Below are 19,557 nucleotides of genomic sequence, written 5' to 3'. Positions count from 1 at the left end.
AAACCAATTAGATTTAAAAGCAGGCTTGAAACCCCTCAAACACCTTCAAGAGAGCCCACACTCACTGATGAGGGGAAATGAACAAAGCCCCTAACCACACTCCAGGATTCTGCAGCTCCATCCAGGCCAAGTCAGATACAGATCTGAGCATTACAAAGCAGAGCAGCTACACACTATCCCCCCAACTTTGCTCTTTCTGACAACTGAATTACCCAAACCACCACTGAAGTGGATATCGACTAATAAATTTCATTGTAAAGAGACAAATTGATCCTTCTGTGCCATGAGTTGCTCTACAAACGTCCCATTTAAGGTTGCTTAGGCAGACAGACAGCAAGCAGAAACCAATTGATCGGTGCACCCTTTCATGTCCTGGCAGCTGCAGCGGGTTGTCAGGGTTAAAGACTGTTTGCCCAGGAATCCCAGGCACTCTTTATCTCTGATCAGATTATATCTATTTCATTTCCCCTGTTAGTTACTGTATGGCTACAACTGACAACTGGCTTGCAGAGCCCCAAGGCTGTAACTGATATCTGAATAAAGATACTTCAAGACTTCTAAATGGCAGCGTGCACAGGAAACAAATTTAGGAAATCCTGCTTTCTGTTACAGGAAATGAATCCTATGCCAACTGGTAGAAATTACCCTTGCTGTTAAAGTAAAGAGAACACAAGTTTTTGTACTCATTTCATAAACTGACCTTCCCTGCCATGGCAATATTTTATTGATATAGGATTTCAAAGGCTGGCTTTAACAGGAGTCCAAAGCTATTCCTCTACAGGGAATGCTATTTAACAGCATTGCTCTCTTCTAAAGGACTCAACTTGTGCTGATCCTGCATTTTGTACCATCTAGTATGACATACACAGAGCATGTCTAAACAATATTTGTATATCTAAGACCTACAGACAAGATTTCCCCAGTGCAGCAAAACATATCTGATTTCTGAACCCACTGTAATTCACCACTTAAGACACCACAAGAAAGGAAAAAAGAATTTAAACAATAAACATGGGTTAGTTATCATGCTATAGTAAAACAAACAAACAATAATCCCTAGGGTATGTGAGACAAATTGCTGCATAAATATTTTAAGGACAGAACAGTATAAAGCAAAAGAGGAAAAGAAAAATAACTGACTTCACTATATACCACTGCATACATGTAAATAAGCAGAGGATCTGGGCAAAAATAGCCAGTAAATGCTTTGGGAAAAAAAAACAAAAAAAAAACAAAAAACCCCACTTAAATGGAGATCGCAAAAAAATACCATCTGGAAATCATTCAGACCTCATTTCAATCCAAAGGCAGTTGCTTTCTGTATGCCGTACAGGGGACAGCAACACATTAGAGGAGAAAAGCAGGTAAGCAAAATACTGTCCCAGATTACGGGGTGGGAAAGGACATACATGCACACTGCTCACGAGCTCCAAAGCCAGGGAGGAGTAAGCACTTGTCACTTACAGGCACACGGACAGAGGTGGGAGATAATAAAGTAAGGGTGCAGCTTTGTATAGTACAGACAAGAACACACTGTGTGAAATGAATGAATTGTCTACTTTGGAAGAAACACCACAGGGAGTATTTTGAATGCACATGAAATGCAGAAGCTAACTGGGTGCCAGTCCTTCAGTAACACATGTGACAATCTCTAAATCCTCACACAGCTGAGCTTCTAATGAATAAATTTATTTCTATGCAAACAATTTCTCACCTCTAAGAATGAGGAAAGCCAGCTTCCTTTCTGATGTCAAAGGTGAAAAGGTTATTACAGGGGGCAAACCTGTTTTATGTGGGGCAATAGATGGAAGAACCCTCCGAATGTAGTCAAATGGATGACAAGATCTCAATGCTGCCACTAGGATTCTTATGGGAAGTTTTAAACTTCAGTCTTTCAAATGGCATAGAGCAAGCATAATTGTACAAATTAACAGAAAACAAGTTGTTTTACCTTGGTTGCACTAAAGAAGTATCCAAGAAGTATAACCGATACAGGAAACCCTATTTAATTTCTCCTGTCTTCAGCACAGAAGGAAACAACACACTAATTAGATTTTCCAAACTTTGCAGAGGGTGGCAAAGAATGCTTCAACCCTAAATCCTGTAGTGAATTTGATCTCTCAGGTGTTCAGTAAGAGTCTCCACTGAGTCTCCAGAGAGCTGTAGAGTTCACCCCTACTGTACATCCCTACTGTACCGGGTGCCAGCAGAGAACTGGCAGGGCCCAGCTTTGCCCTGAGACAAACTCATGCACTTAACTCACTGTGCAAAGTTAACCAGGGCTCTAGGTCTGTCCCATCTCCATGGGAAGGGATGTGTCCTGGATTAGCAATGCTACCTAGTGTGATTTACAGCTCTTCACCTGGTCCAGAAATCTGAACCTTGAAGGTCAGGGACAAGCTGACTTGTGGGAGTGCTCTAACCCCCTTCCACAAGTCTTTCTCCCCCAAATAAGACAAGATTACCTATAATTTAACAAACATTGTCAAAAGGATTCACATCACTGAATTGAAAAATACACCCTGGACAAAATGTGCAGAAACATGAGCAAAACTGTGATGCAGAACAGCCAGATCATAGTCATTATGTAGCTCTGTAGCTTCAGGCGGAGAGACAGATTTGGCTTAAGTGTATCAGCTGAGAGGGCACTCATGGTCTATCAGTTATCAGTGCAATAAATGCATTAAAATATTATCCCCTTCACTAGACAGGAATACTTTCACCAAATAGTTTTTTTCCCAGCAGCAAGCAAGGTCATATTTGTATTTTTATACAGCCAAATGGATACTGACCTCATCAGGACTGGAGGCCTGGTACACCCTGCAGGAGTCCTCATAGTGTCTCTCAGCTTCAGCCTGGTCTGTCACCCCGTTGGACTCGTACACTGGCGTCACGTTGTGGCACAGCGCAATTGCCTTCACTGCCTCGTGTACTCGGCTGCTCATGGTTTTACGCACCTTGGTGGCCAAGGTAAGCCCCTTCACAGCAGGTGGGTCCTGAGATTGCTTATAAAAAAGGAAAGTGGAATAAAGTCTTATTGCAGGAAGAAAAGAAAAGAAGATAATTTAAAGTAAGTTTTCACTTCAGTGAAGATCATACATGTATCAGCTGCACAGGTTCATATCCCCAGCAATGAGATGCACTCTTCATACACCTTAACTCAGACCATTGCTGGGAACACGGATTCCCAGTGTAATGCAACCACTGCTACAGGTAAAGTGCCCCGAAAGATGTACCTAAGGTTTTGGAACTGTACCCTGTGAAGGTGACCCTTTGTTGCAGATCCAAGCACCTACTGGCAAGAGACCAGTCAGAGGACTCGGTGAAACCACATTTAGTGCCATAAAAGACTGGTGACTCTGAAAATCCAATCACTTTCATTTCATGTACATGAGAATATAATTGCCAAAACCAGAAAACAGATGACTTGTATGGACCTAGAATCAATTACATTCATTTAATTTTTAATACTATTTTTAGTATCAGAATGGGAGTCTTCAGATAATTACACAATTACTAAATTATCCTGGTTGAAGAAGGGACACACAGTGATCTAGTTTCCTGCTCTGTTAACCTTTAGTGTCAAAAGGACAAAAGTTTCACTTCCAGGTCAAAGGCCACAACATGGTAAAAATAAGAGCAAAGAATAAGAACTACAGTTCAAAATGAATCACTGGCAGCAAATGCTTCTCATTATAGGGAATCTCACTTGGTAATTATAAACATTTTATGAGACGTAACCTTTACCAGTTTAATTCCACATGCTAGTTTCCACGCTCTAGTGATTACAACACATAAGAGCTGAAAATTTAATATTGCTGCTTATCAGCACTTTTGCAACAGGCTTTGACCAAATCAAACAACAGCAAACCTTCAGCTGAGGTGCATTTAAACTGATATAAAGAACTGGTCACATACTGGACTTGTCAGCCACCCAAACATTCTTGACAAATATTGAAGACTTTGGCAAATAATTAACAAGTAATCAAGTTTTCTCTGGAGATTGAGTGAAAAATGAGAGTAAATAGATCTGAAATCTGTTTTTTGTTGTTGTTTAAATACAGTTCAGTCATTTAAGCATCTCAACACCAAGAGAAGAACCAGATGCTAAGGCGGATGTGAAAGCAGAGGGGGAGGGAGAGAGGAATAGCAAGAGGAGTTACAAGTTACCTGAGACACATGACAGTGAATAAGAGAATTACTCAAAATACCAGGTATTTTATCAACTATCATATGCCTAGTTAAAAGCACATTGCAGCCCGACAGCCTGCCCAGTAAAGAGCTATGCCACCAAACAGATCACTGAGGTCAAAGAAACCTGCTGTGTGTCTTTACCGCCATGAACAAAAGCCAAAAATAAGAATCCCGTTTACAGTACATGGTGCCTTTTTTTCAGACAAGAATGCTGGCTTCATGTTTCACTTCCTGGGGGGTACAGAAAGTGTACTTGAGTCTAAAACCTCTAAAGCAAAGCAAAATCAATGTGATGTGAAAATGCCAGTTCACTGCATTGAGTGTGCATCACCAAGGCACAGGCACTTCAAGAACTACTTCTGCAGTTTCCATAGGAATGAAGCTATTCCACAACTCTTAAGAAATGAAAATGCTTTACATATGACATGGGAATAGTATAACTCATCACTGATGTCTGCAGATTGTGTCTCTGGAATCACATTTTACAACAGGAAAAAAAATCTAATAGTAAGTCACAAGATAAATGTTTCTATCTGAAGTTGAGAGACTGGTTATTAACAGAACATGGAAAATAATGCTTCCATGATTACATTATTAGTGACAATTCTTACATGTTTTGTAAATACCACACAGAGAGGCAGCTGGAACACCAGTCACTGACAGCTGAATATTTTTTTCCTCAAGGTAGTAGTATTCTTAAGTAAAACCTCATCCCTTGTTTTACAAAGGAAGTATATGCATCTATAGCAAGCTTGGATTGTCCATTGTAACATGAATTTGCAAACCCAGACAAGTCACATGGCTTTACCTGGCTATCATAAAAAACTGAAATTAAGAATAGAGATGAAGGCTTTATAGATGCTGGCTCATCAGCGATACTGGAAGAGGAATGCTAGGGAGAGACTTCCCAAAACAGGATTTTCCTGTTCTGTGCTTCACATGTTGACTTTGCTGCCTTCTTTAGGCACAGACAGCTCTCAAAGCAGATGTCAGCTATGCACCACAGAATATTGTTAGTGTATTAGTGAAAGAATTCCACTTCTACCATTTTCTTTTTTAACCATTGGGCCTAAAGCAGTGATACTGACACACTGTTCTACTGCTCTCTGTTACTGCTCACTGAGTCCTTCAGACTTTTCCAAGAAGTATAAACAGATCCATGCCATACAAACTCATTATTAGACCAGTGACCTGGAAAACCTGCGAACAATGATTTAAGTAATGCAATTTAATTCTACCTGTGTGTATATACTGAATATGTGGCTCTGCACTTCATCCATGGAGTCCAGGCCGTAAGCTACTGTTCCCAGGTGAAGTCGCTTGAAGACCATCTCGTTCTGTGTAAGAGTTCCTGTAACAGAAGCAGGCATTGAGTGAGAACCAACACGCCTGTTCCACAGCAGACGTTCCCATCTTTGCTGCACCCCAAATTCAAGAGAAACTAAGCCAGAAACTGAATCAGTCACTGCACCAAGCTGTCAGCAAAGGCTAAGGCCACCAAGAAAGACAATATTAACAAGGCTGAGGGCTGACTCTCCCTACAAGTAGTGGTGCACATCACTGTGCCAGTAAATAAAAATGAGATTCACCCCAAAGTCGATGCCAGCAAAGGCTGCAGGCATAATTATGGTTCTGTTGGAACCAAAGACGACTAGAAACAGCTTCAATGGACCAGGATTTTATGTCAGACCAAGTTTTTCATTACAGCTTAGGTCTTGCAGCAGATAGATGGATGGTATGTTTCTGCCTACACGTGTAAACTATCTTCATCTGGCTTTGAAAACTAACTCTAAAAAGTTGCTTTTATTCATACCCCGAACTTTTGGTTTAATAGCATACTTCAAGCGATCTTTGAAGCAGCATAATACTTCTGCCCTATCCTACTTATAATGCATTCAGAACACAAGAAAGTGAATTTTTTCAGAGACAGATTTAATCTTACTGTCAAAGTGACAGGAAATGCGTATTTCTTCTAGTCCAAAGAAATCTTACATTATACTCTCCTGCTGGCCAAACCCATAACAAAATCCAAACAACAACATACCATGACTCTAAACCTCAGATGAAATACCTGTTTTGTCAGTAAGCAAATAGGATATTCTCCCCAGCTGCTCAGGAATAGTGCTGGACCGAACCACAGTCCCAGGGATTTTGGAATCTCTACGGATGACCCAGCTGTAGACAATCTTCCCCATGTCCAGATTCACACGTAAACTGTGCAGGAAGAAGAGGGGAAAAAGAAAAAGGAAATGTATTGCCAGTTAACCTTTGGAAAAAGCCATGAACTGCCACAGGAAAATGAAAGGACACTTGCTCTATGATGAATCTGAGCTGCCAAAGAGGGTGTCTCTGGAGAATTACATTCAAAGTCAGTGACTGGGTGGCAAATGGGGAGGAGGACTGTGCATTGCTGCAGTGGTACTGTAATTCAAAAATAGACGATAGAATTGAGAAGAACAGGTATCATTTGAGTGGAAGATGGACACACACAAGTAAGGTCACCATGACTGATACACAGACAGCAGGTTAAAAATGGAACCGGAAATGAATTCCCAGACCTACAGTGAAAGTAACAGTCTACTAGTTAATATGGCACAATTAAACACTAAAGTTTTGATCTCCTCTGAAAGGCAACTGGATCTTATTATGCTACGTGCTGTATAAATAATACTTTTCCACTTTTTGCTCTGCTCTTATCAAAGTGCCAGGTAGCCCAAACACTGAAAGACGGGGCCTTACACAACTAATCCACAGACTGAGTTAGTCAGTGAACGGGTGAATATGAAGAACACGTTCAGCAGAAACAACAAAGCAATTCTTTATGTTTGAACAGTAACTCAATTTCTATTTTTAGGTTTGCTTAGTTGCCAAACACACACACCCTACCCCCCCCGACGGGTTCCTGATCATCGATGGGTACCCGCCCCCCAACGTTTACGTGCTTGTTCACACCAGAAGCATGGAGGAGGAGGACACAAAGCAGGAAGTATTTTGCTGGGTAGAATTAGAGAACACCTTACCTAATGGGAATGATGTTTGAGAACAGAAGGAGAAATCTTATGATCTGAAGATACCAGCGTCCAGCAAAGTGCTGAAGGGCCACCATGACAAGTGAGACAACAACAAGGGCCCCAAATAGGATCTTGGTAAGACAGTTCACTTCCAAATCAAAAAGACCAATCTAAAGAAATGAGAGAGACATTTCAAGCACACAAATGAGGATGTCAGCTCAATGCAGTATTCACAAAGGGAATCAACTGCCAAAGAGCCATTCCCCACCGGCCAACATCTCTTTTAAAACACTACAAACATTTAAATTTACAAACAATACTGTTGCCAGCTTCTTAAACAAAACTTCCAGCCTTTGAAAGCAAAGCAATGCATAAAGAGGTGTGAGAGGACTCCTGCTGCCAAAACCTGCTGTCTATATAAACATCCCTGCACCTTGTCTTAGCTTTGCTATAATGGAAGAATGCAGCAAAATAAGCTTTCCTATCCTATTTTATTGTAACAGTAGAAAACAATGGTTTTACCAATCTTGAAGTGGTAAGACACATGTATAACAGACCAAAAAAATTAGCAGAAATAGATTCTGCTATTGTGACTACCTTAAATCACAAGCTGGAAGATATGAATCATTATTCCTGTGAAGTTGTCCCTATAGCATGTATATACAGCATTTGAAAGGATTTCAAGTTTCTGCCTCTTTTTATGCATTATATGACTCTTTCCTCACCATACCTTACTTCTTGGGTTTGACGTATTCATCACACTGCGCAGTTCCCTTCCAGTGTAGAGGACAACTCCCACAACAGTACCTAAACAAAACAGAGCATGCATCAGCAGAAGAAAAACAACCTCCGTTAGTTTTCACTGTAAAAATACTTGTTGGATCCAAAGGCTTGACAGTTAGGAAGGATTTTTAGCAGGCGAATTTCAGAAGCAATAGCAACCAGAAATTAGAAATGGTACCTAAAATATAAAACCTATGAAAACACAGACTTTGAACAGAAGATACCCTACAGTCAGTCAGTTAAGTCTTCAACCACACTGGCCATGTGGCTGGACTTGATGCAGCATCACAGACGGCATCAACTAATGTGCATGGAAAGAGAAGTCAACTGCTTTGCTCTTTCCACTTTCCCTGACCCCCTTTTGATGTCACTTGTTTTGCTATAAATAGAAGTTGCTAAGGGTGGAGGATTTCTTGGTTTTCCTCCCACCAGCAAAAATCCCACATAGGTGTGGGTAAGTTTGCCTTAACTAGATAGTGGTCCTTCAAAATTAAATCAGTGCTTTGGGCTACAGTTCTTTACTGGTGAAAGTTGCCACAATCACAGTAAAATCAATTCATTCCAACATCTTTCAAAGATAGAATCACCTTACTTTAAAATCCACAATTTACTTAGTATTTGTCTAATTGCTGCTCATACTGAAAGGTGAATCACACCAACTCCTACCTTACTGTAACAGATGGAGCTGCTAGGAGCTTACCAGTGTATTCTAATGCTATGTACCACAGTTGCTAAACAGTTGAGAGCAACAAACTTCTTCCTTTTCTCAAAGAAACACACAAAACAGTTTAGTACCATACATTACTGGGTTTCTACCGACTTTTCTTGCAGACTTTGCAAAAAGCCATAAAGAAAAAGCTATCTACCGTCAAGAGTTTAAAAGCTGCTATTGCCAAAGTCTGATTCTAGTGTTTTATTAGGAATTTTTAGGAGCATTAAAAATGGAGAAAAACACCACTGAAAAAAGCATTCCTGCAAATACAGTGCTATTTTATGCTCTGCTATTCCCCTGCTCCCAAAGTTTCAACAAGCTTCAAGTGAATTATTTTTAAATAAGACTGATTCAAAAGAGGTGGTTTCTAATAATACACTGGGAAACAGTCCTTTAGAAAAACAAACAAATCACCGGAGCCAGATGGCAGGTGGTGGTAAGATCATCACAATTCAAATCAGCAGATGGCACAGCTACTCCAAACCAACTGCAAACAGTCAGAGTCAGACCCAGTCCTACTAGAGCAGATGGAGAAAGCTACATACCTCTGCTACGTCTTACTAGCAAAGGCTGACCCACCAAGATGGCATCACCACAAGTTGACAGCTTTCACTTAGAGAAAAATAATATTCATGTTTTTTTCCTAACTGGAATAACCTAAAACATGCTATTTATTATTACCATAGGAGAAACAAAACTGAGTATTGTATTGATCAAGTCAGTCAAAATGAGAGGAAAAACCTGCCAGAGCTAGAAAACAGCTTGAAGGCAGACTGGTATGTATATAAAGAATGTTTCTGGTTGCTTTATGGCCATTCAGAACAGACTCAATTGCAGAAAGCATTTGAAATTATGAAAATATTTGCAAGCATTATTCCTGTTAACTGAACTCAAAGATGTCTATCTACAAAGAACATTGTTCATATTCAGCAGGGAGGACTGGATTCCAACAGGAAGTTCATTTGGGCAGAGAGGAGGTTGTTGCTTGCCCTGATACAGACACAAAGACCATCCAGGACTTCTACACAGCACTGAAGTAATGACCAGGTGAGGCAGAGTGTGCATTGTGCCCTCCTTTGGGGACAAGTGCTTGCACCCACTTGTATAATACACTCAGCTGAGTATAAAGTAGAGGAAGAGCTTTGGCTGCATTTGCCTCTGAATTCAGTAGAGCTCTTCATTGTAATACATTCCTCTGTTAAACTTGGCCATTGCAGTTTAATATCTGCAACAGTTCAAGCGCTGGTACAAATTAAAGCTTTGATACAAGAGGCAAGAAAGCACCATTGGGAAAGGGTGCTGTGGGGAGGGGAGCCATACAGCACACAGTCACAAGGCAAATGGCTTTCCACTTCTCCATCTATTTTGTTCAAAAGCAGAATGAGCTGAGACTCATGTATTAAGCAGTCTGATGGGTATCAAAAACTGCCAGGCTCACTACATGTGTCTGCACTCAGAGGGGAGGAAGGTAAGGTACCTAGTGCATGGCAATCACTAATCTATAAACAGAATTTACTTGGTTAAATTTTATTTGTACCTTGATTAAATTATATTTGGACAACTAGCTTTTTTTACAATCCCTTACTCACAGCACTGTGACAACACTGTAATACACTTCAAAGAAGAGTCAGAGCAGGATTAGATAGAAACATACAGCAGTAAAATTTATTCACTGTTTTCTGCTTTTAAGAGAGCAAATCAAAACCTTTTCGGTACATCAAAAACATCTTCTGAAATTCAAATTCCTACCTATTATTATCAATTCTATGTACACCCTGGTACCGCACTGTCAAGTCTCTCCATCCAACAACTTTAATTCCAGAACCATATCACAGAATTTCACTCTCCTCCAGCTATTGCCCTGCAAACTTTGCAACACGCTGGACAGGAGAGGCACAAGGCTTTTACTTTGACAAGCCTCTACAAAAGCGCATTGATTAATCTCAAGCCTTGGGAGCTTATCGTATGTAGAACCCAAAATCTGTCAAAGAATTTTTTTTTTTTTTTCCTTTTTAAAAGTATATAAGACAAACTCAATGGAAGCACTTACCTGGAAATCTTTCATGTTAGCTTCTGTTACCAGAATCTATTTGACACCATTTCTGCTACAGATTAGGATGTCAATGTGGAGAGCAATTAAGTGCTATTCTGGTCCTAGATGCTAAAGTGCCCAAAGGCCACTCCAATTCTTTCTCATCTAGGAATGTCCAAGAGGCAATTAGATGTCAGCTCAGCTCCCCAGAGGTGTTAGGACAAGTGGGAAACCTCATTCCAACTGCTAATTTCTCCAACTGACAGAGATTATTATTCCATTACAGAAAGACCTTTAAAAATTGTTAACATATTCCCTTAAAATAGATTTACACATGCCTCCATCTTACCTGATGCAATCACTGTGCTGGCCCACAGGGTGTTTTCTATACTTAAGCTTTCATTTACTGGAGGGTCACTGTCTTCCTACACCAGGATAAAAGGAAAAATAACAGATTTGTCAGCAGTGCAAAAGAACAATGTCTGACAGTCACATAGAGGTGTTTGGAGAGGGCTACTGGGAGAGTTGGTAGAGGGCTTCTTGATAGGATGGAGGACTTTGATAAACCTAGGTAAATCTCTGGTTGGGTTAAACACATGGCCACTTTCTTGCAGTGGAACAGGACTGGGAAACCAAAACAACCAACCAAAAAGCCCTTTATCTATTAAGATACCTCTGCCTGCTGAATGTCCCCAGGAATCATAAATGAGGAAAGGATTTGTCAGCAGCTTTCCAAGGACTACGAAACCATTCCCACAAGAAAGCACGACTGCTCTTAGGTACCAAAAAATTAATCCTACACAATTTTACCTTTGCATGAGAAAGGAAATTAATGTCTGTGCAGGCTTTTTTTACAAGAACTGCCTCCCCAAGCCACTCAAACTCCTCTTCCATGCCAGCACTACTAAACCAGATAAAACTGTACCACACAAAGAGGCCAAAACCTACAATTTTGAACTAAAATACCAGCAAACAACTTCTCCAAAGCTCCAATTTGTTACAAAATGATTTGTCCTCTGAAAGCTCCCAGGGGAAATCCTTGAATTGAGATGCATTTTAAAATTTTCATAATCCCACCAAGAGCAAGAAAACCCAGCCTTTTGCCCCAGGAAGCCAATGCAGCTTCCCAGCAAGACAAGAGATATGTATTTTAATAGTGATACTTCACAGTGGCTCTGAGCTGCTACCCTCTGAAATAGAGGACAGATACATAACTTGAGTCCACATAGCTTGCATGCAATTGAGGGCAAAGACCCAACTGATTCAGAATTAAGACTGATATTGCCTGACCTAGTTAAGATCCTCTGTCTTTTCACAGTTAAAAGGATTTTAATCCTACAGCGTCCATGGTGGTCCAGGTTTCCTTCTGAACAGGCACCACCAATACACAACTACCAATCTCTGTCAGAGTGTTCAGGTCTAATATCTTCAGAGCAAGACCCTAAATTCCAAACAGCCTATGACATTGTTTCCAAGTCAAAGCTTCAATAATTGTATTTTTCTTTCAGATTTGATGGATTTTATGAAGGAAAAGTTAAAAAAATATTAAAGACAGAAAAAGAAACCAAGAAGGAATGGGAATACAGACTTCAGTTTCTCCTAAAAAAACTGGCAGCCTGGTAGCATTCAACAAGCTTGCATAGTGAACACTACAGATATGATTTCAAGTATGTCAACAAGACTCACCCTTGTGAAGGTCCCCACGAAGTTATGTATATCAATATTGGGTTCTTCCGCATATATGTAGGATCGGATTTGCAGTAGTTCCTATAAAAGCCATGTTTCCACAGACAGTTAGGCAACCACATTTTAATAATGTTCAAATGCTTCTACCAAAATACTTTGAGCAAGAGTTATTTATCAAGTTAAGATGATCACTAAATCATGTTACTTACTGGAACCCAGCTGTTTAAGAGAACATACAATTGGTGTACCAGCTTCACTGAAGAATATTTCTTGAACTGATGCCTGAGAGACTCCAGAGAGTTATTTAAATGTCAGTGCCCTCATAACAGAAATTTCAGCCCAAATACTCAAGACAGCCTAAGACACTTATTACTTCGTAGCAAAGAAGGTTTGGACTAGTCTTCTAAAGTAACCAAGGAACAGTTGTCACTAGGAACAGTTCTGTGGTGACAAGAAGATACACCAATTCTTCAGTGTTTTTCACTGCTGACTCCTACACATGCACGAATTCCATGGAAAGCATGCCTTGCTTCAAAGCCTTTATATGAAATAACCTTGCACAGATAGAACACCAGTAATGCAGGTACTCTGATTCCTGCTTTTTCTTGTTTTCTTAAAAAAAACCCAAGCAAAACAGTAACACACATCTACTTTAGCAAGAGATTTTGCGGAACAGCACAATTTATGGAGATGCTTATTTCAGATCATACAGTAGGGCTTCCATGGTGACACTACTCCTTTCATAAAGGCAAGCAATGAAAACTTAACAGCCTCTGAAGCCATTCCATGAACTGTGCTTCTGAACATCCTGCTGTGAAAGGAATGAAATGGAGCATCTGCGAAGTACCATCACCAACAGTGCCTATTCTACAGGACCTGCAGTAAGTTACTGCAATGGTCTCTAGAGAGAAAAAAGAAAACAGGAGCATCCTACCATTAGCCACCTTCTGCTGCAAGGTCGTTCTCTAGCTGCTAATCCTGGTGCCTATCTGCTGAGCTCTGTGGCAACAGCCATGCAGCACAGAGACACCTAGCTTCACCTTACCTGAAATCTTGCTTGGAGCTTGGGAAGGGCTTGTTCAGCCTTATGTTTGTTGCCAAAGCTAGTATTAGTGTAGCATGCACCAAGGCCTGTGCAGAACAATGCCACATTAACCTGTTTCTCAAAACAGCCCATTAAGTGAAGCACCCAAACATTTTTCAGGTCAAACAGATACACTTGTTTACCAAGTAGAGTGTTTTGTACGAAGGCAGCTTACAGAAGCGGTTGGCAGCCTCTGAGTACAGGTAACAGGCAGCCGTAGTTTCCAGTCTGTCTCACCATCCAGCTGGTCAGTGCGAAGGAAACAAGACCCTGTGGATTTTCAACACCAGTCAGTGCTCTTTCCAGATCTGTCTCAGGTACACCTATATTAAATGGCTTTATATCTACAACATCCTTCTTTCTTTGCCAACAGTACCTGATTTCAAGTAATATCTGTTCATAACGTAAGATACCCTTGCATCACACATTCATTTCCTTCCACTGGTCCAGAACACAGTGAGACTCCACACCGTATCTTTAAGATATTTCAAATGTTCTCATTCGTCTTTGTGTTTTCCAATCCTTCTGACCAAACATTTCCTTACCCCACAATTAACAAAACAAACCTGAAGGGCAAGTAAAATTATTTACATCTAAAATGCAAACTGTTATGAAGCCAGATTCATTTACCCTGGATTCAACCACCTACATTCTTTGACAAGCAAACAAAACCAGAGTTTTTGTTTGTCGAGAAGCGGTGGCCCATAAAACCATTTGAATTCTCTGTCTCTCTAAAATTTTACTATTATCTATTTCTTTCACGTTTCCAGAAGATAATTTTCTCTAAACAACCAGTGAAAGGTTAATGGCTATTTTGACAATTGGTTCCAGATGTTTACCATTCTTCTCTGATGTCCTCAGGAAGATCATGTCAGCAGGGACTCGCTGGTTCTGTTAGGAGAAGAAAAGCCATTATTGTGTATACAGCCCTCCACTCGTGTGCAGCCACCTTCCACAGCCCCACTGTGACAAGCAAAAGGGGTATGAAAGAGGATTTCTTTGTCAAACTGAAGCTTGGTATTCATTTTGTTTTGAATCCTAAAATCACTTCCCTGAAGAACTCAAAGTACAGAATAATAACTGGTGCCAGCTCCCACTGACCAGACCAATCAGCTACTAGGTTTACAAAAGGGCTAGTGAGTAATTCTAGAAGTATGAAGACATTGTAAACTAATGCTGGTTTCCTTTCAATAAGTCCCATGCTAGAAGCACGTATCTCAAATCTACAGCTACTATTCTCCTCTTTGTACTGAATATTCTCATATTGATGGTTTTCAAGGTCATAGCTGCTTCCCCAGAGTGTGAAAACAAAAATCAGTGGCTAAAAAACCCACACAAACTTGTAGAAAGGAGGAAATATGCCTGTAACAAGCCACTGTATCTCCCAATACTTGTGTTGTTTACACCCAAAGCAAAATCTGGACCTTGCATTGGTATCAAGTGTTTAACCTGTGTCCCACAATCACAGACAGAACCAGGGAGCCTTTTTGTCTTGACACAGTGCAAGTGGAAAAATTAGGTTATTGCTGCATATCTACAGATTTGCACTCATTTGTAAAGATGACAAGGCTGTATTGGTGGGGGAGCAGAAACCCTAAAAAGCTATTAAATATTTTAACTAGTGCTCATTACTTGATGTTCTAAGCCTATATAAAACAAATATGACTTCAAAACATCTCATTTTCTATAGTCTTGCAAAAAAGTACACAGAAACAACACACATAAAGGCTAACCTTTTCAACAATGATGAGGTCGCCTACTTGTATATTAGAGCTCTTCACCTTCACAGTACCTGGAAAGGAAAGGTACCGATGCATTAGAGCAGCAGTAGGCCAGGGTTTGTGGGCACTGTGCAGTGCTCCTTACATCCCTTTCTTCCACTTCACTATTCTGGAGAAAATGGGTAAAGTTTCTATTACAAGAATTAAGCAACACTGCCCTGTAAAGACTCCTCAAGCCCATAGCTCCCACTGGGTAAAGCACTGGGTCTCAGTCTGTGAAAAGGGCTGAAAGCTCTCATCTATGAGCTCCAGATCTCACCCTTGGCTACAGGAACCCCCAGTCACTCTCTGGCAACCACTATGAAACAAGCCTTTCTGTTGTACCGCTTAACCCAAGAATTCAAAAACACTTTGAGTGTCAGGCAGAAAACAGAAGCAACCATAGGAAAATTACAGTAGGGAACCATCAACTCCCAACTCCTTTTCCTTAAGTAGCTGAAAATTTAAAGCTCAACACTCAAGCCAAGACCTAGAAGCTGTAAAGTACAACGGGCCCATCTTAAAGAATAGGCTGATTTCCTTCCGCACTACAGCTCTTGGATCTGGCTCAGCTCTACCACCTCTCTGTCGCCTCTCAATGGACGCAGCCTGAACAAGCCCTGTAGAGTACAGGTCCTACAGAAAACACGTAAATATTTCTCTTTGCAGCTGTCAAACATTTCCCAGTTGCTTTAAAACAGGGGATTAATTTAACAATTGGCTTGTAATTTTAAATCACTAGCCAGCTCGAGATTTGGCTTCTCAGAGTAACTAGTGATTTATAATCAGTTAATTTGAACCCTGCCTCTATGTGTCTGCTGTTATATTTCAACAAAAGCCTCTTTAATCTGCTGTGATTTGAGTGGAAGTGGGGGAGGCACGCGGAGCTCACCCCAGCATGGACAACACCCCTACTGTACCTCGAAATTCATGGGCTAACTGGCCAGATAGCAGCTCAGGGGGAAAGGAGAAGGGGGAAGGGAGGGGGAATAGAAATTAGCACAAAGCACAAAGGTCACTAGGATTTTACTACTGGCAGTCCCTTCATTAGCATCCTTCTCAGGATATGCTTCAGTGTTTCTGCTCCAAATTAACAATGAAAGCCATTCTGGGCTCCCAGCAGCCTGCTGCTTTGGTGACACACTGTGTGCTTAACAACATGCTTCATCACTGCTGCTAATAAATGCAGACTTCCTTACATGCTGTAATTATTCCTACAAATTATAAGCAGTCATGGCCCATTTCACAAATATCTCATAGGTCTTCCATGGATTCTAGGTTTTGCCTTGTGAGATTTTTAGTTAGAAAAAAAAGGTAAACAAAATGAATGCTGGGCTAAAGACATCTCTGCCGGGGCAGGAAGCATACCAGGGATTAAGAGTCCATTACGCAGAGGCTTGAAAAGAAAAGCCGCACTCCAAGAGGATCAAAAAAAGCATCCCTGGCAGTCTTCTGTATGGGCTACACAAAGTTAGGTACTATGACACTAAAAGGGTCTGACAGATAACATCTCTTCCTCCCCTTTTAATACGGTTATTCACAAAACAACAAAAAGTGCTTTTGAATATTCTCCTGTGCAAAGGGAAAAAGCCCCCATGTGCTCTCCCCACACAGGAACAGCAATTCCTAAACCACTGTGCAAAAAAGCTCTTGGAAGGAGAGGTGGATTTGTTTAACCATGTTTTATGTATTTCTCTTAAAGAGAAAGGATTTATTTGGTGACTGTCAGTATAGGAAGTACTATCTGCAGGGTTCAGGAATAAAAACTTATTTTTGTAGTGCTTTCCTTAATGATGTAAATTACTGCTGGAAAAGAAAAATTAACACCTGGGCAAAGCTACAACGTGATGATTTCCTATCATTACACACATAAAAGGCTTTTTGGATCATTATTCCTAAAGCAATTATCATCTGCTTTTAAATATTTCCAATTTGAGAAAAATCAAAGCAGCTGGAGCAGATTTGTCTTGCTCAATAACCCTCCCAACCTCAGCTGTTTTAAGGTAAAAGAAAGAGAGGACCTTTCTAACCAATGCACATTTTATAACTCCTGTATAAATGAGATGCCCTATTTGGGTAGCAAAGCTAATTTTGCTTTTCCAGCCATACTCCTGGCCTCTCATGGATGACATCTCTGCAGTATGTACCACACGTCCTGCTAAGAAGGCATGGGACCAGATGTTTCCTTTGACTCAGGACTCCCATAAAGCAACTTACTCGAATTAGTTTTATTTTGATCTTGGGAATTCTGTTAATTCCTTTTTCTTTCTAGGGGGAAACTCCCTCCTAAACATTAATGTTCTCATGCCTGTTTAAGAAATTAGCTAATAACACAACTGCTTCATTTCCCAGTATTGCTCTGCTAATTAAATATTTTTGGAGTAATAAATTACTGCTTTTATAAATGCACCTAAAGAGCTTCCTCTAGATACACACAGGTTTACTGAGCACTTACAATGCTTCCAGTTCATATTTTCTGAAGTTAATCAGAATACAAGTTGGTAATTAAAACAGTTTAAAAAAGCAACTAGTCTTGATCTCTTATTTGAAAAAACCCTCTGCTCTTCAAATGGGATTGGTATTTGCTTCATTCTTTGCTGTAACCTGACAGTGAAAAAAAAAAAGTAAACATAACAGAATGCAAACAGTTTGTCCCAATTTAAGCTCTGGCCTTTGAAATGATTACAAAATCTGCAGTGTGATTGATGTACCATAAAGCAGATTATTTAAATACAGCCAGAAGAAATGCCTTTTTCCACCATGTGAACACTTAAGATTGCGCAACAGCTCTGCAGAGCTTCACCAAGGTACAGATCAAAACACTTAATTTGGAATTAAAGACGAAGCCAGAGGTTTGTTAGAACAAATTAAATGCATCTCTAAGAACAAAAAAGGTTGCTTGGATGTGCTGCACCAAACTTCTGGCTTTTGCAGCCTTATGCTGTATAAACTGTAGAGCAGGACTCAGAGGGTTTGGGAAAATATTGTTTTTATATGGCTGGTAAATGCCAATGATCTGTATCTTAAGTAGCACCCCTCAGTAGGAGGTCTCTTCCCATTTCTTTCTGTGGAGTTTCTCTCTATTATGCAGTGTTACCCAGGGAAGGGGGGCTGAGAGAGAAGAAAAACAAACCAGGAATTTGCAAGCACGGTTCTAGCTTTCTATCAAGCAGAAAGTCAGCACACAGACTTCTGCACACAAGGAGGCTTGTGGGTTTATGAATAGGGGATTGAAATCTGATTATTTTTTATTACAATGCAAACAACTGTCCTGTAAATGGAGAACTTTCCATTTTAAAAAATGCTTTCCAGAAGTCTGCTGGTTTCATCACTTTGGAACATAAAAGGATCATATCGCTAGAAAAAGAGGCTCAGGGTGGAGGTTTTTTGATGTTATATGAAATAAAGGAACACAAAAAATACAATCCTGTCTACTCAGCCTCATGCTACCCTCCAAAAAGATTAGTCCCCAGAATTCAGCAACTATATGAGAAGATGTGACCCAAGAGGATTCTTCCTTTTTCTCTACAAAGCAAGCAGCTCAGTGAATCTTAAAAAGCTTAACAAGAAGAGTGTGTGCAACAAGTTTATGTACAGCAGCAAAACTGCAAATCCAAACTACTTGCCAGAGGTGGGGACCAGGCTGGTGGAGTACTGGAGCTGTTGTGCTCCTGACTGGAGGCAGGAGCTGTGCCCAGCCACTCCAGTGCTGCCTCTGTTCAGGGCACAAGGAACTGCACACAAAGGGGACAAGAGGATCTCGGTTTGGGAAAGCACTTAAATCTCTGCTTACTTCTATCCCTATTCAAAACTGCGTATAAGCAAGTGCTTAAGTCCTCCTGACTTCATTCAGACCTAAGTATGTATTTACATCTGTGGGGTTGCACTGGGAGGCCAGGGTTAGAGATGGGAGAAGCTATTCTCCATTCACCTTAACTGCAGCTTAGTGCAAATACTCAGGAGAAATAAAAAATAGCTTGGAGAAAGTGCTCCATTATATCCATTATAGCCAATCTTCAAGACACCAGTGCTCAGTGTCAAGCCTCACCTAATCTCCCTCTCCCAAAGCACTGGCTTTAGAGGTGAAACTACTGTGAAGTTTAAAAAAAAAAAAAAAAAAAGAAAAAAAAATACATATAGCAACACTTCAGAGGGCTTTTGTGCATCTGTAGCCTTCTGCCCCTATTCAGTACAGGGCTATGCCAATATCCTGAAGCACGAACTGTGCTATTTAACACAAAAAAAAGCAAAAAGCCTGTAAAAGTCCAAGGCAAAACCTGGAGTTTTATCACTGA

General features: G+C 40.4%; 1 protein-coding gene across 1 annotated transcript in view; it reads right to left on the bottom strand.

Annotated features, from left to right (window-relative positions):
- The window catches only part of ATP9A (ATPase phospholipid transporting 9A (putative)), a 62,566-nt gene that overhangs the window by 25,814 nt on the left and 17,195 nt on the right, over nucleotides 1–19,557 (bottom strand). Inside the window, exons 5-14 of the mRNA XM_061375440.1 lie at nucleotides 15,236–15,294; nucleotides 14,342–14,393; nucleotides 13,678–13,772; nucleotides 12,419–12,499; nucleotides 11,082–11,157; nucleotides 7,936–8,012; nucleotides 7,215–7,375; nucleotides 6,266–6,408; nucleotides 5,433–5,545; nucleotides 2,793–3,005 (exon numbers count right to left, since the gene is read on the bottom strand). Of these exons, the coding sequence (XP_061231424.1) occupies nucleotides 2,793–3,005; nucleotides 5,433–5,545; nucleotides 6,266–6,408; nucleotides 7,215–7,375; nucleotides 7,936–8,012; nucleotides 11,082–11,157; nucleotides 12,419–12,499; nucleotides 13,678–13,772; nucleotides 14,342–14,393; nucleotides 15,236–15,294 (1,070 nt within the window). The remainder of the gene's footprint in view (nucleotides 1–2,792; nucleotides 3,006–5,432; nucleotides 5,546–6,265; nucleotides 6,409–7,214; nucleotides 7,376–7,935; nucleotides 8,013–11,081; nucleotides 11,158–12,418; nucleotides 12,500–13,677; nucleotides 13,773–14,341; nucleotides 14,394–15,235; nucleotides 15,295–19,557) is intronic.

The sequence above is a fragment of the Neopsephotus bourkii genome, unplaced genomic scaffold (genome assembly GCF_033783945.1).
Source record: "Neopsephotus bourkii isolate Nb327-2 ecotype Australia unplaced genomic scaffold, CSIRO-AGI_Nbou_v1 NB_1663, whole genome shotgun sequence".
NCBI classification, from domain to species: domain Eukaryota; kingdom Metazoa; phylum Chordata; class Aves; order Psittaciformes; family Psittacidae; genus Neopsephotus; species Neopsephotus bourkii.
Note: the sequence above shows the minus strand (reverse complement) of the source record. Positions and strands in the feature narration are given on the sequence as shown.